Source organism: Colobus angolensis, unplaced genomic scaffold (assembly GCF_000951035.1).
Source record: "Colobus angolensis palliatus isolate OR3802 unplaced genomic scaffold, Cang.pa_1.0 Scaffold15, whole genome shotgun sequence".
NCBI lineage: Eukaryota > Metazoa > Chordata > Mammalia > Primates > Cercopithecidae > Colobus > Colobus angolensis.
The window spans coordinates 2,103,485-2,125,760 of NW_012114599.1; the positions used below are offsets into that span (position 1 = coordinate 2,103,485).

General features: G+C 51.7%; 1 protein-coding gene across 4 annotated transcripts in view; it reads right to left on the minus strand.

Annotated features, from left to right (window-relative positions):
- Positions 1-22,276, minus strand: part of TTC7A (tetratricopeptide repeat domain 7A) — a 159,889-nt gene that overhangs the window by 74,561 nt on the left and 63,052 nt on the right. For 3 of the 4 annotated variants that reach the window (XM_011935874.1, XM_011935873.1, XM_011935872.1), the window contains 3 exons: positions 8,752-8,830; positions 7,763-7,920; positions 7,117-7,180 (listed from right to left, as the gene is read on the minus strand). In XM_011935874.1, coding sequence (XP_011791264.1) covers positions 7,117-7,180; positions 7,763-7,920; positions 8,752-8,830 — 301 coding nt within the window. The remainder of the gene's footprint in view (positions 1-7,116; positions 7,181-7,762; positions 7,921-8,751; positions 8,831-22,276) is intronic. The other variant, XM_011935875.1, reaches the window with a different exon arrangement.

A 22,276-nucleotide genomic window follows, 5' to 3' on the forward strand; every position in this document is an offset into this window, starting at 1 on the left:
GTTTCTTCCTGCCTAGTGTGCACTGCCATAATCCCCACACCCACCCCAAGGCTGCCCGGTGCTGGGGATGCACTGCTCTGTTTAATCCATGCATTTAATCACAGGATTTAAATCTAGCGCTTGTGTAGTTGTCCTACTCCCAGCCTTTGTCCTTCTGGCTGTTCTCCTAGGGTAGCCCCTCCTAGACTAAAGAACATTCACTGCAAGCCCTCTGGCAGGTCAGAAGAGGAGAAGCCAAAGAAACAACGCTAGTCCCCATACACCCATCACCCAACAGCTCAGCATTGCAAGCATAATACATTTCTGGTCTTTGACCAAGTATCCATGAAGCAAATACGGGACCTTAGGGAAAGGCCTCAGGCAGGCTGACCCATGAGAAACCTAAGGCAGGGACTACTCTTGGTCAAATAGCCAGCTCTATGGGTGTGACACGCATTACGTTTTTTTTTTTTTTTTTGAGGCAGTCTCACTTTTGTTGCCCAGGCTGGAGTGCAGTGGCTCGGTCTCGGCTCACTGCAACCTCCGCCTCCCGGGTTCAAGCGATTTTCCTGCCTCAGCCTCCTGAGTAGTTGGGATTACAGGCACCCGCCACCACACCTGGCTAATTTTTTTCTATTTCTAGTAGAGACAGGGCTTCACTATGTTGGCCAGGTTGGTCTTGAACTCCTGACCTCAAGTGATCCGCCCACCTCAGCCTCCCAAAGTGCTGGGATTACAGGCTTGAACCACCGCTCCCGGCCCACATTCCTCTTTTAGAAGCTGAATTGTCATATCCACCATCTCATCTGGCCTCACAGTAACCCTATGGTGGGGCAGGGAAGAAATCACTGACTGCCCCCCACCCTCTGCAGATAAGGACACTGAGCCCTAGAAAGTGAACTACCTTGCGCAAGATCCCAGGGAGCTGAGGCTGAACCACCCCCACTTCCCTCAGTTGGCCAGTTTGGGACCGCTGCGGCTTGCCTGAGCTCTAGAAGCCTGGGGCTCCTCTGCCAGCTTTTTCCAACCTAGTAAGATACAAGACCAGTCCTGATCCTTGGGTGGCTGTAGGGCCACAGGCAGCACCTACCTCTCCTTCTGTCCCCAGCCCTGTTTCTCCTCTCTAACCCTGGTCATAAACAGGGCTCCAGTCTAAGGGAAGGAAAGGGAACTACCATGTGGAGCACGCTCTGTACCTCTGTACGGCATCTCAAAATGCTCACAATAATCTTCTGTGTACTCTCAGCCTATTTTACAGGTGGGAAGACTTTACAGATGGGAGGCCAGGTAAGCTTTCCAATGCACATGAGACAGGGAGTTGGGACCTAAATTAGAGCCTAGACATTCTGACTTCACTTCTGGCTCCTTCCCTGCCTCCAAGTACCTCCGAGGAAGTGTCCAATAGCCTCATCCATGCCGTAGGAGACCCTGGGCTGGCTCTGCTTATAAACGAACTGAAGCAAAACACAAGGTCAGACTTCCCCCATCAGGCCCTGGGTGCTGCTTCTCTGCAAAGAACATGCTCCTTGGGCAACAAGTCCAAGGCCCTGATCAACCCTATTCTCAAAAACAGGCTCTCCATTGGCCAAGGAACAAGGCTCAGGGCCTGCTGCTGCCACCCCCACCCTCCGCAAAATTACCCCGGAAACAAGTCTCCTGGCAGCATCTGTACCCAGCACCTGCCCTCTCCCTGGAGGACACTGTCATGCTCCCCCTGTGCTGTCGTCCCCATCAGCAGACATAATTACCACTGGCTCTTGAGCTGCCAGTCCACAAAGCCAAGAAATAACATGCTCTGTGACATGTCCCATCCACCCAGCGACCCAGGCCAGGCCCATGCCAGCCTCCAAGCTCCTGCTGCATCAGGCTCCTGCAGCAGAAAAAACAGCTCTTTCCGCCAGTTAGAGAGAGGCTCTCCCACCTCCACTGAACCAAGGACTCTAAGCTGGCAGTGTTATCAGACCCTTTACCGCTTCAGCCTTTAGCAGAGCAGGGCCTTGTGTTAGAGCAAACCAGATCCCAAAAGCTGAAACAATCTGTGCTCAAATGCTGAAGCCCTGATGGAATCAAGCCCAGGAAGCACTTTTTGTTTTGTTTTGTTTTTTTAACTGAATGGCATCCTTAATCCAATTTATCTCCCAATCAGACCTGAACATAAATGTTTTCAAAAATGACTAAGTCAGAATCAAGTATTTATCAGGACAAAATGAGCACATATTGGAGAACCAAAATGTACCAGGCACCTTCACATTCATTTTCTTATTTAATCCACCAAAGTCATAGAAGAGAGACCTTATTAGCTCCATTTTAGAGATGAGAAAACCGAGGCTCAGGGTGGTAAGAAGCTCACCCAGGCCACACAGATTATGAATGGTAAATTCAAGATTCAAATAGCTAGATGCCCAGCATTGGGCATGGCACAAAGTCTGTTAATCTGCAGAGTCCCAAGACTCAGAGACTTACCTATCCACCCCATTCTCTCAACTCCAGGGCTCTGTACCCTTTCCATTTCTAAGAGCAGCAACTTGTTCGCCAGCGAAATGAAACAGGGATCCAAGGGTTCAGTTTACTTTAGCAAATATTTTTATGTCCCAGATCAGTATTTTAGAAATAATAAAGATTCCTGTATCTCCTAGTTCCCCAACTGTTTCAGAAAATCAGGCTGGTTTGATACACAGTTCTTTCAAAAACAAGAATTTACATTTGAGGTTCAGCAGACTGGGCAGGATTTCCTCCACATCCCTGGGAACAAACTGCAGTAGATGGGAGTCCATTTGGGACAGGAACTATGATTGAACTATTAATCATTGTCTTTACAGTGCTAAGCATGGTCCTGCATGCTGTAGCTGCTCGAACTAGATTAGATGGATGGATGGTAGGTGGATGGATAGATGAGTAAATGAATGGGTGGATGGATAAATGAATGGATGGATGGATAGATGAGTAAATGAATGGATGGATACATGGTGGATGGATAGACAGATGAATGGTAGGTGGATGCAGCGTTGGTAGGTGGCTGGATGGATGAATGGGGGATGGATGGAATGATGGGTGGATAGATGAATGATAGGTGGATGAATAGGTGGATACATGAAAGGTGGGTAGATGGATGGATGAAAGGGCGGTTGGATGAATGGGAGGTGGATGGATAAATGGATGAATGGGTGGATGGATGGATGGTGGATGAATGGATTAATGGGTGGATGGATGGATGATAGATGAATGGATTAATAAGTGGATGAATGAATGGTGGGTAGGAGGATGGGTGGATGGAGAAATGATGGGAGGGTAGATGGCCAGAAGGATAAATGGGAAAGTGGGTAGATGATGGATATATGAATGAATCAATGATAAGTAGGTGGATTTTTAAATGCCATTTTGACCCCAAGGACTCAAAACTAGGTCTAAAACACAAATCATCTTCAACCAGTTATATCTCATCTCCTCCTTGCATTCCTGTGAAAGCATTAGTAAGGTTTCTATTTACCTCTTGAAAGACAAGGTCTCCCTCATTCATTCTGATCGCACATAGTCAGCTTGTAATAAAAACCATATCCAAAGTAACAGCCCCATACCACACAGCCACTCCTCTGAGTTCCAAACCACAAAATAAGGAAGCCTGCAAACACTGTTTCCTGCAGCAGCTGCTCTGGATGTCCTGGAGGTGGAAGCAATGATGATGATGCCTCCTGGGTTGGCTCTGCGGGAAAAGCTTTCACTGCAGCATAACACATTCTGCAGGTATTAGGAGAACCTAAATAGTAGCCAAGGCCAACAGCTGCTGTTCTAGAGGTTCCTCTCCAAGCCCATCATTTGCAGCCAAACCCAGCCAACATCAAAGGGGGATGAGGAAAACCCTGCAGGTACATGGAGCCTTGGGGTTCAGCTGAGAGGTATCTGGGCAGGAGCGTGGGAAGCTGGTAGAGTGGAACCCATACCCTTGTCCTCTCACTGTTCAAGAATGAGACTGGAGGGAAGGAGAATTTAAAACAAAGGCAGGAGAAATGGCAGGTCTGGCCACTCGGAGAAACCATTCCCAGCCACAGAGGCCAGATCTAGCACCCGGGGAAAAGGTCACCACAGACGAAACACTAAAGCTAAGTACATTGCCAACACTCTCCCCCAAATCCCTCAAGTTTCTGAATGTCTAACAGGCTGGGTATAAGGGGAAACAAACCAGCCAGTCCCACAAGAGGCGCCTCCTCCCAGCCTCAGTGCAAACAGTGTCTGGGCAGTGCCTGTTTCCTACGCCACAGGGAATCTCCCAGGACACCGCCTGGCCAGCCAACCCAGGCTCACCCACCCCCTAACCCCTAGTCTCTGAGGCAGGCTGCCAGCCACACTGTCTTGCAAAAGAGAAAGAGCTGCTTGGAGGAGAACGCATACTCAGGAAAACCCACCTGGCTCCAAGCATGGGCCATGCTTCTGTAAAAGGCCATTCTCTGCTTGGTGGGTTTGGGAGTGGGTGGACAGCCTTAACTGAAAGGCATCTGAACTCTGTCCTGAGGACTTTGATCAAGCAGAGGCTACAGAAAATGACTTGGGAAGATGGAGCCCAGCCTCACTCCCTACCAGGAGAAAAATTATGACCATCCTTACCCTGACAGGCTTGTCCCTTTTACAAAGCCCTCTGATCCCCAAAGTCACCTCCCTGGCCTTTTACACTTGAGAAGACCAAGGATCACAGTAGTGGGCAAGGGAAGCACCAGGATGGAAGTCCAGGAGCCCTGCGTCCTGGGGCTTGGAAACTGCTGAGGGAGAAGGACATGTTCGAGTCATGGCTTCAAGGCTTATTAGTATACGACCTTGACCAACAGCCATACCTGTCCTGGACCTCACTTTTGTCATCTGTAAGATGGGAACATATAGTATTAGAGTGAACTATTATGAAACTGTTGTTTCTGCAGGTCATAAGCAATTGAAAATCAGGCAATTTCACATGACTCAACATAACGCTCACCTAATCAGCTTGGAACCTCCCTGGCTGAGAAAGGACCTAACAGATGACCCTGTTTTCAGCCTTTCACCACCTACCTGTAAACTGCACTGGAAGCCTCAGTACACAAAGGCTACAAAATAACCGGTGTTTAGGCTGGGTGCGGTGGCTCATGCCTGTAATCCCAGTACTTTGGAAGCTGAGGTGGGTGGATCACCTGAGGTCAAGAGATTGAGACCGGCCTGGTCAACATGGTGAAACCCTGTCTCTACTAAAAAGACAAAAATCAGCCAGGCGTGGTGGCAAACACCTGTAATCCGAGCTACTCGGGAGGCTGAGACAGAAGAATCACTTGAACCTGGGAGGCAGAGGTTGCAGTGAGCCAGGATTGCGCCACTGCACTCCAGCCTGAATGACAGAGGGAGACTCTGTCTCAAAACAAAACAAAACCAAAAAAAAAAAAAACAAAACAAAAAAACCCTTGTTTCCAGACAGGTGATTCCAGTGCAGTCTCACTGGAGGGTGGACGTGGTGAAATGGTGGAGAGGGGATGGGAGTACTGGTCTGCAGAGGATTCAGTCTGTGGTCAGAGTAAGGGCCCATTTTTAAAAGTAAAAAGCACACTGTTCTCCCATGAAAATCAGATGTGGCACATGGTGCCTCTTATCTCCACAGCCGCTAACCAGTGAGATGGCCCCTCCCCTGGGCAACCACTTACCCACCTCACAGGCAAACATTTTAGGACAACACCCTGGCCAGCTGGCATTCCCATCCAAATATCCACACCCTACACAGAAACTCTCAGATCCAACACGGACCAGCCCCAGCTGAGGCAGGATGCAATCCCTCTGTCCCACAGCCCAGTGCCTGCTCCTATTTGCTGGGAGGCCTGAGGCACCAGAGGTAATCTGATTACCAACGCCATCTAAGCAAGCCCTGGCATCCCAAGGTCCCAGACATCCAAGGGAACATTCATTTCTGGCTGTTCAGGGATCCCGCTCGTGGGGTCTTGGTTTCTTAACCTCCGCATCCATACACTCAGATGCATTGTTTTCTTAAAAACCAATTTCTCAACCCGGTGGTTCCCAGCTCACCAGCTCTGATGGGCCCCTTGGTTGGAGGACTTGGACCTGACCATGTAGATGACTTCTCTGTGCTTGGCTTCTGCTGCTCCTGTCCCACTCTTCCTGTGCCCTCTTTGGACGAGTCCAGCCCATCCTTCATCTTACCACCTCCTCAATCACACAGCCACACTGCACTCTCCTTATGCTGAGCCTCCAAAGTGCTTAGCCCTGGGCAAACATTCCTTAGTACCATGGCCACCATATGTGCGCATGCATGAGTGTGTGCGTGCATCCACATGCGTGCATTTGCCTCATCTTCCTGCCCAGGACATGAGCAGTGGGTCCTACAGAAAAGTCTAAACAGCCAACTTCATGTGTGCTTTGTCTAGCACAATTTGTCTTCTGCTCTGTGTTCTTTTCCCATAGCGCTCATGCGTGGACACCCTGCATATTGTAGTTTTTGACTAATTTACTGCCTGCTTCTCTTCACTAGAATATAAGTTCATGAGGGAAATAACTTTTCTCCATTTGTTTGCTGTGGCATCTCTGGCATCTAGAGTAGGGTCTGGCACAAAGTAGATGCTCAATAAATAGCTGTTGCATGACTAAATGAACTCCTTCCATAGGCACGCTTACCTTTGTGAGTACTGTTATCCTACAGGGGAGAAAACGGAGGCTCAGAGAAAATAAGTGATGTGCCCCGGCCCTCAGCTAACATGCAGAACTAGAACCTGATTCCAGGCTTTCTGACTCCAAAGTGTACATTCCTTCCATTCCCTACCTGCCATGTTCTCATATCTGTCACGGCACCCAGCACACAGCTATGTAACATTTTACTGTGACCTTGTTGATGATCATTTTTTTAATACCAAAAGAGGTGGGTGTGGCTCCAGGTACTCAGTCTCTACTTGTTTGGCGGCAGAATGCAGGCCTCCAAATGAAGCCTTCTATAGCCAATCCCAAACCTAATGAGCAAGACTTGCCGTATGGGGGCCCAGGGCCAAGAAGCATCTACTTTAGGAGTATCCCTAGGCGACAGAGTTTGGGTAGGTCACGGATGGCCTGTACCTGGGCCCCACAGCCCTTCCCCACAGGGTCAGAGGGCCAGAGGCCCCTGAAGGACATCCTGGAGCTTACCATGGACTCGCTGATGAGGAGGAGCAGGAGGGCTTCCTCGATGTTGTCCTTGGGGCAGTAGAGGCTGAAAGACACAAATGACAGTCCTGGCTAGAGCACGCACCTCACCAGACAGCACCACTGACCCACCATGCCAGCCTTCTGCCCTGGAGTCAGCACCAGCCTGGTAAGGTGACCCCTTCCTGCATAATTCATGGGCACTGGATACCATATGCCTCAGAGTTTTGGATCTTAAAGGCTGCGGTGGGCGGTGGCTGCTGGGCTGGAAGAGTACGGACGGTCCCGGGGAGGAAACTTTCCTCCCTGCACCAGCACCGCAGGGAATGGCTGGGGCGATGAGCGACCCCACCTTCGAGAAACGGCACAAGTGAGAGAGAGGTGTATCAGACAGGACTACTGGGAAGACAGGTAACCTCCAAATCATTTCTTTGGCCTCCGAGTGCCTTATAGGATTATCTCCACAACCTGCACCCTAACACCTGCCTTCTCTAGCTGATCTGGCTCCTCCTGAGACTGAGGAGGCTGCCTGGCAGTTGCTGAGTGGAGACTGGAGGAGAGCATGGGGCGAAGAGAAAACCACCAGTGGGGATAGAACCCTGCGCGACATGTGAGACTGGTGAGGTGCAGCAGGGCAGGCAGAACTTACTTGTCTCCTTCATAGAGGTGAGGTTTCCGCAGGGCCTGTGTGGCGAAAGAATTCTCCTCCTTGCCCATGAATTCGGGCAGAGGGTGGGACAGGGGGCTCCAGTAGCACTCCTCACTCAGGGAGTGCAGCAGGACCCCCGCCAGGTGCTTGGCCGCCATCTGGCAGAGAGGGAAGCACTCAGACCCAGACACAGTTGTCAGCTCTACCCCAGCATGACCTAGAATGCCCTCTGCCAGTCACCCAGCTAAATCTGCCCCCCTTGCAATGTGCAGCCCTTTGGGTAGGCCCCCCAACCCCACTCCCAAGGGAGCCCCCTTGCTCCTTCAGTCGCTCCAACACTGGGGCTCCCACCCCTCTGCTGGCCTCAGACGGCTCCTACCTCATCTTTTCTCTTCTCTCCTCTCCTAGACAAGAGGAGTATTTTCTCCCTCTCCTGACCCCTTGGAGCCCAGCCCCACTCTGAGTATTCAGCAGGCTCTTGCAGTGATGGGAAGAGCATAATGCCACAGGCACGGGTAGCTCTCTCTCCCAGGTGCCTTTCTGATTATTTGACTGAGAATTATAGCATGAGAAGCAGCTGTGGCTCTGGTTTGGCCGAACTAAGGCCTAGGAAGGCAGGACTGTGTTGGGGCAGGCAAGCAGGGTCACTGTTATTTATTAGGATCGCAAACAAATCCCTAAAAGTTCGCATAGCACCTTGCTAGTGGTGGTAGCAAGTTTGTCAACATAGTTTGCCCAGGGAAGGGCTGGCAATAGATCTGAAATCTGATTTAACATGAGGGGCTATCTGCAGTGCTGCAGGGAGAAAGAGGCTGCACCTCCCTGGCTGCGTGGGAAAGGATGCTGAGATGGATTACCAACCTCTGCCATGAGCAGGCAGGAGACCTACTGCCACCCCTGCTTCAGAGGTTCCCTGCAAGGACTTCTGTTGTCTCCCATCAAAACTGACTCCTGAATAAGCCAGCACCGCCGCCAGCACCCCACATTACCACTTTGAAGTTCTGAGTTGCTTTGGTCTCCACAGTCCGCAGCACCTCCCGGAGCTCTCTCACGCCCTTCACGATGTTCCTGGTGGGAGGACGGCAGAAGTAGAGTTGTTACCAGCCTAGCTCGCAAAGAAGGATGCTCTCAGCATACCAGCAGATGCCAGGAGGAGCTGCCTGCTAGAGTTTTATTTGAACACATTCGATAACTGGAGTGAAAAGTTAGAGTTGTAACACCAGGACTTTAGAGGCCCAGGACATCAACAAAAAGGAAGGAGGATCCGTTTTCCCCTAGTCCCTTCCCCTCTTTCCCCAAAGCAACTTGGGCTTCCAGTTTACCACCAAAGGGGTACCAAGATTAAGTATCTCGAACAAGGTGTGACCTTGGCCCAAGAGCCTTGGGCTGGTGACTTTCTGACCTGAGTCAGCCTCAAATTTTCCAGCTTCACTTGCTGTATCTGGTCAATGTTGGATTCCATCCTCCCCTCTCTGTCCCTAGTACCATGACCCCAGGCTGGCCTGCCTCACCTTGGGCCTTGATGACCACACCAGTGACAGCCAGTCTCACCACTTCCAGTCAGCCTTCTGTGCCTTGAAATAGTTTTAAAGCTTTTAAAAGTGTGAGCCATAGTGAGAAATACATCTCACATTGCAACCCAGTATCCACACATACTTCCCTGACATAAAACTGAAGTTTCTCGACACAATACCCATCTCTCTGATGTGCAATCAACACTGAGGTTTTCCATTTTCCTTCTCCCTCTACCCCCGTTTTATAACATGCTGGCTGCAGCCCACTAAATAGATCTTGCATTCCCACTAACAGGTTGTGGCCTGCAATGTGAAAAACTGCTCCCACTGCACCTTGGGGGTCTAGTGGATGCAGGAAGGTCACCTGGATTCTCTCAAGTCCAGCCCTACAGTGGTCCCAGGGCTCACAGAATCCAGTCCAGGCCCCCAGCATAGCGTCTGAGGCTGTAGGGTCTGCTCCTCACCTTTCTCCCACCTCAGCCCCCAGCACTACAGCAAGTCCCGTCTGAACGACCGCAATCCCCTATATCAAGTCTCGGCACTGGCTTCTTCCACTGCCTTACACAGCCTTTCCCCACTTCATCCTTCAAAAGCAAGTTCCAATGTCACCTCCTCCACGAAGCCTCCCCAGACCCCTCCCCATGTTGCCCTGCCTGTTAATTCCTCTTGTGAAGCAAGTAAAACCTCTCAAGGTCATTTTCCACCTGCAGGTCTGACCACTGCACACTGTGGCCTCCTGAGGGCCGGGCACAGCACTCCCATGTTCCTAAAGCTCCGCCCAGCAGCTCCTGCCATGTAGCACATGCTCAGGAAAATGTAAGGGCTGCCCTGCTCACCTGCTCAGGGGGTTCCCTGGGTCACACCACACAAGGGAAAGCAGAGGCTGCTGGGCCAGCGAATTTAGAAAAATTAAGATTACAGAGGGTGAACAGCCCAAACTGGCAGCCAGGCAAGTTACATAAGCCCCTTCTTCAATTTCATGCACGAAACAGGCTCCTGGGGGCTTTGGGGCCTGGCAGCCATGAAAGGACACATTTGCAGATCAAGTCCCTTGCCTTCTGGAAAGCTCTGGCCTCAGGACATGAAAGCAAAAAAACGTGCAAACTACCAACATTACCAACACAGACCCTTGTCTTCAGAGTTGAGATGGAGACTGTTGGGGTAGGATCAGAGCTATGATGACTTTCCCTAGCCTGCCAAGTGCTCTGAAGACCTGGGAGTGGCAAGCAGGACAGGGAACCTCAGCCCCCTTAGAGACCATCAAGTCTAGGTGCGGTCTGTAAAATGAGGACTTCACTTAGCTCAGTGTCTCCCAGACTTCTGTAGACTGCATACCTCATTCACTATGTTTACCACTAGCTGCCTATCACCAGTACTATTATTTATGTCATACTTTTCCTTATATCTTCCTTCTTCTTTTAAGGTGAGTAGATAACTCACCTTCCCTTAATAATAACAGAAGTATTTTTTAAAAGTTAGTGTGCACATCACTTAAAACCACATTGTGTGTCACTAGAAGTACTCGTCCCACACTCCAAGAAATGATAATTTATTTTATTTATTTGCAGAGATGAGGTCTCGCTATGTTGCTCAGCCTGGTCTTGAACTCCTGGACTAAAGTGATCCTCCCACTTCAGCCTCCCAAAGTGCTGGGATTACAGGCATGAGCCACTACCACACTTGGACAGAAATGATAATTCAGACAAGAGGGCCTCAAAATGTGGTACTTGGACTAGCAGCATCCGTATCCCAGGGACTTGTTAGAAATGCAAATTCTGAGACCCCCACCCAGACCTGCTGAATTAAGGACTCTGGGGTGGGCCAGGTGTGGTGGCTCATGCCTATAATCCCAGCACTTTGGGAGGCTGAGGCTGGGGGATCACTTGAGGTCAGTAGTTTGAGACAAGCCTGGCCAACATGGTAAAAACCCCATCTCTACTAAAACTACAAAAATTAGCTGGGTTGTGGTGGTGCCCATGCCTGTAGTCCCAATCTCTGAGCCTATGGCCTGCTCTCCAGCTCTGGGTTATTTTCCGAGACAGAGGCCTCAGTGGAACCAAAGAAGCTTCCTGTGGGGGGCCCAGGCCTGTCCTTGGGCCTGGTTTATCTACCAGGAATCCTGTTCTTCTGTCCTCTGTGGGGCTGGGGGCTGGCAGGAGGAAGGTGGTCACAAAGCTGAAGGGTCCCATAGGCCAGGCCAGCTTAGGGGACAGCCCAGCACCAGCCACCAACAGAAGACAGGAAAAAGACAGACTGCAGTAAACTGAGTAAAAGGACAGACCTCATGAGCTCCCGGAAGAGAAAAGAACTGGCTGATTCTGGGATATCAGTCTAAGACAACCCTGGCAGCTGGGCCCAACAGCAACAAGCTGAAGAGAGCTGGACCCCAGGGCTGCCTAGGGCCCTGTGGCCCAGAGGAGGCCGGCAGGTCCTGGGACCTGCTACCAAGAGGCCAAAGCCAAGAATGACTGTGGTCCCTTCTTCCCACTCCATCGCAAGGACTGTCCACTCTCTGCATTGCCGAATGAGCTCAGCCTTTAGCCTTTACATCATCAACGCTCTTGCACCAGCAGACTGGCATTACCTGGAAGCTTGGGAGAAACGCAGACTCACCTCCAAAACACACACACACACACACACACACACACACACTCTCAAGGAATCAGCACATCAGCATTTTAAGATTCTGTATCTAAAAGTTGTGTCTTTTTACTACTTTCAAATCTGTAAGGGATTCTGGCATATAAGCTCCCAGGAATTCTTCAGCAAACCAAATAATCACCTTCAGGGATGTTTTGGGTAAATCCCAATTTTTATTGAATGCCCTTCAAGAAAAAAAAAAAAATACAGAGATCCCAGTGTTCAGGGCTGTACAGGGAGAGATCTGGGGTCCCAGCTAACACCGACCTGGGAATGCCCCTCTGCCTCAGCTTACCCCTCTGAGAAGTAAGAAGGCACACGACGGGGCTTCTCCAGGGCTCTGCAGATGGCCATGAGCCTGAGCAATCACGTCACAGCTCTGAAGCTGCCAGTGCCAGGTGGAGCTGGGGCTTTTCCGAGCCATTCCTGGCTGCCCTGCCAGAGGCCAGCTTGAAAGATCTCTTTGTTCTTGTCTCTCATGCTGACCTTTCTGAGCAAAGCTGCCCACTTTTAACAATATCCAAACAGGGCCTCAAACAAACCCTGGCCCAGAAACAGCCTGCGTGGGGAGAAGCCAGGAAGCCATTTATTCCAAGTCAAGGAAAGCCTGGTTGGCCAGGAACAGAAAGAGAGATGTGGGTGTGATGATGGGTCAAGGACACGGCTCACCTTAGGGGAGCCTCTAGGTGGGATGTGCAAGGGGCTGGCAAGCTCCTCGGGCCCCTAGGCGGCAGCAGGCAGAGCTGCACGTTTCACAGAGCCCTTCCTTTGCCTCACTCAGTCCGTGCAGCTTCCCATGAGGTTGGTGAGGGAGGCAGGCTTCATTATCCCAGCACCAGCACAATGTGTGGTGCATAGAAGGTACTCAAGAAATGATCACTGAATAAATAAATCCCTAAGTTCCAACAGGAAAAAGAGAGCCCGGAAGATGCCTGCCTTTCCCTCCCTTACCTAAAGGGAGAGGCAGGCTTACGGCAGGCACAAAGGGGTTCAGATTTTCCTTTCTTTTCACCCTGAGACCTCTGAGAAAGACACCTGTCTCTTGATCCAGCATGGTTACATTTTCTTTTCCTGACCATGTGAACTCCAGAACTCCTGGGACTCAATTTGCTAAGTCTTTACAAAGTGCCAGCTGCCTACCAAGTGCCTGGTCATCAGCTCTGTTCACGACACAGCTCGGCCAAGTGTTTTCCATACAGTAAGTGTTCAAAAAATATCTGGGGAAGACTGGGTTTGAGCTAAAACAGAGAATGAGAAACAACATGGAACTGATGGCTGAATGGAACTTAAACAGATACTAGTGCATATGGCCCTGGCCAGATGTCCCTATTCCAGGGCCAGTACCGCTAACTGTGTGTGAAAGGTTACCGGCCAAAGACCCAGGAGAGCATAGCCAGTTGGCAGATCCCAACAGCTGAATGCGTGAATCAGGGGACAAGGTCAGGTGAAGTTCAAATGGTCATCAAACTGTTCACTCCTGTTGCAGACCCAAATCCTCTGTTTCAAACAGAGGATTCCTCTTCACTCCCAGCCCAGAATAGGGCTATGACATTTCCCTCCTGTGGCACTGAGGATGTCGTCCAGGTGCCGGGCTCTTTCCTTTCTAGTGAGGCGGGGGATAGAAGTGGGGAAGGTTGAAGAGGTGGTGCTAAGAGTGGACAAAGGCTGTGCATTCAGAGAGGCTGGAATGGGCCTCAGAGGTTACCCTGTGCCCCAAAGCATGACACGGAACACCAGGAGGCTCTCAGAACGGGATTCACTGTCGGGTGACTGTGGCCCCGGAACCCCAGATTTGTGAGAACAGTCTGACTCCTGTCCTCCCCTAGTCCTGCACATACCAGGTGGCTGCTAGAACAAGGCAAAATGACGGATGGAATCCCTCATGGGGGTCATGGCAAACAGCAGGCTGGGCTTTCTAAGGTACCTTTGCTGCCTCTCCAACTTGGCATCCAGCTGGAAAGGTGGAGCAAATACACACACACACACACACACACACACACACACACACACACACACACACGCACACACGGAAAGGGACAGTGCTTTCATGGGCCTGAATAACCTGCCAATGTCCTGGGGAACTCCCTTAGAAAACACATCCACTCCCTTCTCTATTGTTTGATTTTGGTGCAGTGAGCACATGTTGCTTTACAAACTTTAAAAAATTATAAGAACAAGCACAAAACATACGGCCCACCTGGTTCAATGTGCATGGACCAAGCTCACTCTGGGCCCAGGGCAAAGAATAGCTGCTGCCAGGTCTAGGCGGAAGGAAGGGAAAAACCAACTCAGAGAGAAATGGGCTGTTGCCCACTCTGGGTAAAGGAACAGAGTCGGCTCACGTACTTGTTCTTGGGAGATACCCAGGCACTCGTCCTAGTGCAGTGAGAGCCACTAGCAGGGATAACCAGCTTCCCTGGCACTGAAAGGTCCCCCTCCCCTTCCAGGCCCCCACTGCTTCACCCCTGGAGCAGTTTCATGTAAAACAGAACCAAGCTTATTTCTGGAGCCTCCCCTATAGTTTGAACCCTGGGCCCAGCTGCCATTACCCGCCTCCCAAAAAAACATGTCAGAAAGGTGCCCCCTCCTGGCAACCAGGTGGCCGAACTGCCTGGGGCGAGGCTCCAAACAGAGTCCACGGCTGCCCTCTAGTGGTGGTGAGGGGAAGAGACGTCCTCCACCCCCACCCACCGCTGGCTCCTTTGCACTGGGGCCTCCCAATTCCTGATGGCCCTTTCAGGCCCGTGCCTTCAGTTCTAGCTCAATTAGGAACCCTATCATCAGCCACAGAGCAAGGGGCAAGAGCCATGTGGGGGAATCAGCCGCTGAATCAATAGGGCAAGGCTCCTGGAGGAAATTAACATCCCTCAGACATCCTGATGAGGAACTGGGTAGCAGTCTCAGGCTTAGCCAGAGAAGGGGAGGCTCAGGCTTTCCTGAAGCTCCAGGGAAAGCGTCTGGGGTCCAGCAATTACCACCCACCATACACAACGGACAACAGCACACACTTTAACTTAGGTCAAGTCCTCAATGGGAGGGACACGCTGAACTCTGGGGGCGGGCACTGCCTGTGGCCATCTAGTTCTGCCCTGTTCTCAGCAGGGTCTCCTTAGTCTCGCTGGCAGCTGGGTATCCACCCAGGCCCATGTGGGAATGAGCTCAGGCAGGACGCAGGCTCCACCACCTCTCCCTCTCCCTGGGCCCCTGAGGAACTGCAGCACCCCTGCTCCACTCTTGGCCCCTTGGGGTGAACACCTTCAGGGTCCACCCCACACTTTAACTTAGGTCAAGTCCTCAATGGGAGGGACACGCTGAACTCTGGGGGCGGGCACTGCCTGTGGCCATCTAGCTCCGCCCTGTTCTCAGCAGGGTCTCCTTAGTCTCGCTGGCAGCTGGATCCACCCAGGCCCATGTGGGAATGAGCTCAGGCAGGACGCAGGCTCCACCACCTCTCCCTCTCCCTGGGCCCCTGAGGAACTGCAGCACCCCTGCTCCACTCTTGGCCCCTTGGGGTGAACACCTTCAGGGTCCACCCCAGCCCAGGCAGCACCCCCACCTCTCTGCTCTTTCCCCCCCAGCACAGAGCACTGCCTGACCATCTCCACCACAGGCTCCCCTCTGGGACGGTCACTCCACGACGGGAGGGGACCTCCTCCTGGCCACAGCTTGAACCCTGCAGTGAGGGCAGGACGTCTGGCCCATAGCAGGCACTTGGAGGCAACCTGGGACAGGAACTGAGGGCCTTTCTCTGGGCTTCATCACCTAAACCTGACTCCCTTCATGGGGCAGTGAGCTCCCTGAACACCGAGAAGGGTTTCTCCCTGCTTCCCAAACATCCCAAGAGCCCAGGGGGGCAGGATGGAATGTAACCAGCAGAAAACACTGCCCTGACTCCGCAGCCCTTTAACAGACCGTTCAGAGCTGCCCTAATGCAGATGAGCTGACGTCAGTATCTGACAGGTATTATGCTTCTAGCACCTTAAGCTAAGACAGTGGTTCTCAACTGGGGCAACTGTGCCCCCACCCAGGACATGTGCCAATGTCTGGAGCCATTTCCGGTGTCACTCTTGGCCAGGGGGAGTCGGGGGAGTGGGGGCAGTGGAGGGATGGTGCTCCTGACATCCAGTGGGTGGAAGCCAGAGATGTTGCTAAAACCTACAATGTATAGGAGAGCCCCACAATGAAGTTACCTGGCTCAAAATATCAACAGTGCTGAGGCTGAGCAACACTGGGCTAAGATATCTTTATATTATTTTTTAACTTCCTAACAAATATATTAAAAAAATACTAGAACTGACGATTCACCTACAAGGATATCACCGTGCCCAAGGGACAATGTGGTACTACACAGGCTCACTGATGTAGACATGCCATGGTGCTGTGGGCTGGACAGACCCAGCTTCAGCACCAGGCTCATGGGGTTTACATCTGTGAGTTCCGACTTTGGGCGAGTTACTTAACCTCTCCTTTCTTCAGTAAAATGGGGATTCTATTAGTTCCTGCTTCACAGGATTATACAGAAAGGCATTCGCATTCGGCCTGGCATGGAGTAAGTATTCAACAAATATTAGCCACAATTATGAGGAAAGGTGCACAGAAATTATTTACAGCCCAGCCAGGCACACAGGCTGCAACTCCAGCTCCTCTGGGCTGGATGGGCCACAGGAAATAGACAGAGGGGCTGAGTAACTGCCACGTGTCCTGGGACTGCTACTTACACGCCAAAACTTTTTTTTTTTTTTTTTTTGAGACGGAGTCTCGCTCTGTCACCCAGGCTGGAGTGCAGTGGCCAGATCTCAGCTAACTGCAAGCTCCGCCTCCCAGGTTTACGCCATTCTCCTGCCTCAGCCTCCCAAGAAGCTGGGACTACAAGCGCCTGCCACCTCGCCCGGCTAGTTTTTTGTATTTTTTAGTAGAGACGGGGTTTCACCGCGTTAGCCAGGATGGTCTCGATCTCCTGACCTCGTAATCCGCCCTCTCGGCCTCCCAAAGTGCTGGGATTACAGGCTTGAGCCACCGCACCCAGTGCCAAGACTTTCAAGACTTTCAAATGTTTGGTCTCGATCTCCTGACCTCGTAATCCGCCCTCTCGGCCTCCCAAAGTGCTGGGATTACAGGCTTGAGCCACCGCGCCCAGTGCCAAGACTTTCAAGACTTTCAAATGTTTGGGCTGTTTCCTTGAAAAGAAATGATGACTCAATTTCTACCCCTCTTCAGGTGGGGAGGTTGGGGCGGGGTGGAGCCAGGATCCTGGCTGTAAGGACCAAAATGTGTGCCTCAGGAAGAAAGAAGAGGAAGGGAGGGGGTGGAGCTACAGCAACAGAAAGTGACTGAAATCGCTTGGGCTTTCTGGGGGATGATGGTGAGTCAACACCTCTGCCCACTGCTGCATTGCATACACACTGACCGACAACCTTCCTGTGGTCTCAGCACAGAGTGCAGAAGGGGAAGCAGGCTCTGGGGAGGGAGGGACCACCTGCAAGAAGAGGAGACACCCTTTGAGAATGGTGATTCAGGGTTCCAGAGAGGTGGGAGTCAGCGCACCATGGATCAGCTCTATGCTCCCAGCCATCACCAGGCCCTGGCTTCTCCCACACACCCATGGGCTGCCCAGGCTGTCCTTCCACGCCCCCAAATTTGGAAATGGCATGAGTTTCCAGGCTGCTCAGGCCCGAAGCTGGAATCCCAGTGGGTGAGCTCGGGCAAGTGACTCAACCTCTCCAAGCCTCCCTCACTAGTGTATGGGGTCACCTGGCCTTCCCAGAGCACTGTACACCAAACACATGGTCCAGCCAGGCCCGCAGCAGAAGCATGACTGCCACTGGTCTCTCTCCCTCTTTTCCTCCTGGCTGTCCTTGATGTTCACCTTAAAGTCATACCTGCAGAAAATTCAATTGTGGGGAAGGGGAGCAGGCAACCCCTAGAGGTGGCTGTGGGGGGGCTCTCAATGGAGAGGAAGTTAATAGCTGTGAAAATACTCCAGGTGTTTTGCATTCCTTCCCTCTCACTGGACCCTTGCACCCTCTGGGACATGGACAAGCAGAAGCACTTAGAGGGGAGGAAGCCAACTAGAGGGGGCAGACGGGGAACCTGTTCAGGGCCACAGAGTAGCCTCCAACCCCGGGGCCTCACCCTTACTTCCTCCAGATGGCGAGGGCACCCACCAAAGTTTTCACACCAGAAGCTGGCACACAGCACCTGCAGGGCGTGAGCATCCTTGGGGAACCCACACTAGGTTAGCAGCACTCCAAGGGTGGTGGCCCAGGGGCTCAGTAACAGAATTCCTGCTGTGGGGTAGGCAGCCTATCAGATAAGACTGCCAGCTAAGAAAGTCAGCCGGGCACTGCACACAGAATCCTGGCTCTACTGAGGACAAGTCGCTTTTGTTCCCTGTGCCTCAATTTCCCATCTGTGAAGCAGGGATGCTAACTATGGCGCTTCCCTCAGGGAATACTGGCAGGACTAACACATATGCAGGTGCCTGGTGAGAATTTAGCACTTCCTAAGGGGCATGCATCATCCTAAGAAATATCCCTGAAATGGATGAATGAAGGAGATGGACTATTGAAATTAGAACCATCCCCTCCCCACAAAATCCACTCCAAGAAGCTTTCATAGATAAGAACAGCCCCTCTGGCCTTCGTGCCTATGCAGGTCCTTGGGAGGGAGGAATTGAGGACTCCTTAACCTCTGTAGTGCAGGGGCCAGCAAACTGTTTTTCTCTAAAGGGCAAATAAAGACAGCAAATTTTACAGACTTTCCCATAAGGTCCCAAATGCAGCTAGTCAAGTCTGTGGTGAGATCATATGTAAATGAATGGGCATGGCTGTGTTCTAACAGAAGTTTATTTACAAAAAAACAGGTGGCAGGCCACCCGTGCCTTACAGGCACAACTGCCCCAGGTCCTCGTCATAAACCACTGAGGAGTTAGAGTGGTGATCCCTGCTCCTCCCAAATCTCCGGCAGGCAGAGCTCTGCAGGCAGAGCTGAGGATGGCCTCTCTTCAGGTCCTCCAGACTCATGCCTGGGAGCTCACAACTGGCAGAAGGAGACAAGGGGGCTCCAAGTAGCAGCCGTGGGGGAGTGGTGGTCTCCAGCTTCAACTGCCGGGCCATGAAAACAGGAACCAGCACTCTGGGCCACTGTTTCTCTGAGACCAAAGCTCAGCAACCGAAAAAGGATCAAAAAAGCAGATGGTGGAGGTGGAGCAAGGCAGCTGTGCTTCTCAGTGCCCCTGGGCTGTCCTCAGCCCCACCTCTGGCACAGGTGGTACAAGGAGCCCAGGACTCCACAGTGGGTCCTACCCTTGCGGGTGAACTGCCTTCTCTCCCAGCCTCCACATCCACACATTCCAAACAGAGACACCACCACCTCCCTGGCCTACCACTTGAGAAATTACAGAAAGAAAACAAAAGGTGGCTCACGTTTGGGCCAGCAGCCTGTCTAGCTATGGACTACACAAAAATAATAAAAACAAATGATAATACTGGCTTTGATTTTCCTTTTCTTTTCCTTTATTTGTATTTGTATTTTATTTTATTTTTTTGAGATAGGGTCTTGCTGTGTTGCCCAGACTGAAGTGCAATGGCGTCATCACGGCTCACTGCAGTGTCTGTCTCCTGGGCTCAAGCAACCTTCCTATCTCAGCCTTCCAAGCAACTAGGACCACAGGTGCACACCACAATGTCCAGCTAATTAAAAATAATTTTTTTTGTAGAGACGGTCTCACTATGTTGTCCAGGCTGGACTCAAACTTGTGGGCTCCAGCAATCCTCCCACCTCGGCCTCCCAAAGCTGTGGAATTACAGGCATGAATTCTAGGCAGCTGTGATCTACCAGCTGTTGAGGCACCCTGGTGGGTGGGTGGGTGTTCATATATAATATGATCCCCACAACAACGCCATGAGAAGGCAGGCATGGTCCTCACCACCACCTTACAGGTAAGGAAAGCAGAGGTTCAGAGAGCTCAAGGGACTTGCCCATGCACACACAAGCTTGTCATAAGAGCTGGGATTCACTCCCAGGTGTGCTGACTCCACCGCTGTGCTTCTCACTCTCCTGTCTGCCAGGCATGAGGAGAGAAAGAGGGGCAGCCTGTTTCCCAGTTGGAAGGGGTCCTTCCAACCTATTCTTTTTTTTTTTTCTTGACACAGGGTCTCACTCTGCTACTCAGGCTATAGTGCAGTGGCACAATCACAGCTCATGGAAACCTCCGCCTCCCAGGCTCAGATGATCCTCCCACCTCAGCCTCCCAAGTAGCTGAGACTACAGGCGCATGCCACTAAGCCTGGCCAATTTTGTTTATTTTCTGTAGAGACAAAGTCTCCCTATGTTGCCCAGGCTGGCCTCAAACTCCTGGACTCAAGTGATCCTCCCGCCTCAGCCTCCCAAACTGCTGGGAGCCACTGCTCCCGGCTCCTTTCACCCTATTCTTTCCATTTGGAAGATACGGACTCGTGCAGTTCCTGCCCCCACAACAGCAAGGGCAGGGTGGAGAGAAAGAGAAGGAAGAGGGCATAGGCCTCCCCTGGGCCAATGGTCCTGCTGGGGCAGGTCTGCCTCCCCAAGGCCCAGGTCAACCTGCCCGCTGCAGTCATCACAGCCACTGCCTCCTGGAAGTGACGTCACCACGGCCTGTTCCACATTCTGGACAAACACCTCCACCTCCTTCTCTTCCAGGCAATTGAGAACTCAAGCTCAAGGTTACTGATATGCAGCTCCGTTGGGCAGGGATACCTGCTAGATGGAAAAGCTGCCTGGGCCAGACCCGTGTGCTTTGGTCAGAATGCTCCCCTGGCAGTCCCAGAGCACCTGGAGACGCACTCCAGACAAGGGCACCACATCGAACAGTCAGCAGCTTCACAGGCTTTTGCCTCCTCCTGGAGATGCATGACTCACCTTCAGGCTTCGGTTCTAGACAGTCTCAGAGGTCTTCAATCCATTGTTTCCCAAACTTATTTGGCCATGGACACTCTCCTGCAGATTCCTGCTGTCCTACAATCCTTAGCCTCATCCCACCCTCTCTGCCCCTCCCAGACTCCTCCCATTTCCCCCGTCCCCACCAGGGCCCGGATCAAGCCTGACCTGCCACAAGTCCACTGTGTGCCCAGCCCCACATAGCCCTCAGCCCACCTGCAGGAGTGGACTTGGCCCACCTCCTCCTCGACCCCCACATCGAGCAACTTTGTGGGGAAGGGAGATAAGCAGGAAGGAAAGAGGCTCACAGCCAAGCCTGGGTGGACAGAGCAAGCTACAAGCAGTGTGTCTTCTAGGATACTATTTTGTGGTGGTTGCTGGAAAAAAAAAATACATCTGTGTATCTATGCATAGAAAAACACGAAAGACACGTATCAAAATATTAAAAGTGATTATTTAAAGTTGGGGGATGGATCAGCAAATTTTTTCTGTCAGGGGCCAGAGAGGGGCTGAAGGTTGAGCTGATCACCAGTGGCCAGTGATTTAATACAACATGCCTACATAATGGAGCAGCCATAAAAACCCAAAAGCACAGGGCTTGGAGAGCTTCCAGGTTGCTAGACATGCAGCAGTGGTGCATCCGGAGGGGGCCTGTATGCTCCGCATGCCTTCCGCATCCCTAACCCTATGCGCCTCTTCCACCTGGCTAGGCTGTACCATTTTATGTGGTACTGTACACCAGTCATCTAGCAAGTAAACTGCTCTCCTGGGTTCCATGAGCTCCTCTGCAACTTATGGAATCGAGAAGAGGTTGTGGGAACCTGATTTGTAGCCAATTCAAACAGAAGTTGCTGGTAACCTGGGGACCTGCTACTTGTGACTGGTGTCTGCTATGGAAGGCAGTCCCTCAAGGGACTGAGCCTCTGTGCCCCTCCCAGACTCCTTCCACTTCCCCTGCCCCCACCAGGGCCCAGATCAAGCATCAGAAGTGAATTTGATTGTAGGAAACCCAGCTGGTGTCAGAGAACTGGTTGTGAGTGGGGGAAAAAAAACCCACATTTAGTCACAGAAATGACCTGTGTTGTACTGAGTATAAAGTAGGGCCAGGCACAGTGGCTCACGCCTGTAATCCCAGCACTTTAGAAGGCTGAGGCAGGAGGATCACTTGAGTCCAAGAGTTTGAGACCAGCCTGGGCAACAAAGTGCAACTCCCTCTCTACAAAAAATACAAAAAATTAGCCAGGTGTGAAGGTGCATGCCTGTCGTCCCAGCTACTCAGGAGGCTAAGGTGGGAGGATCACCTGAGCCCAGAAGGCGAGAGTTGCAGTGAGCTGAGATCACACCATTGCACTCCAGCCTGGATGTCAGAGCAAGATCTGTCTTTAAAAAAAAAAAGAGAGAGGCCGGGCGCGGTGGCTCAAGCCTGTAATCCCAGCACTTTGGG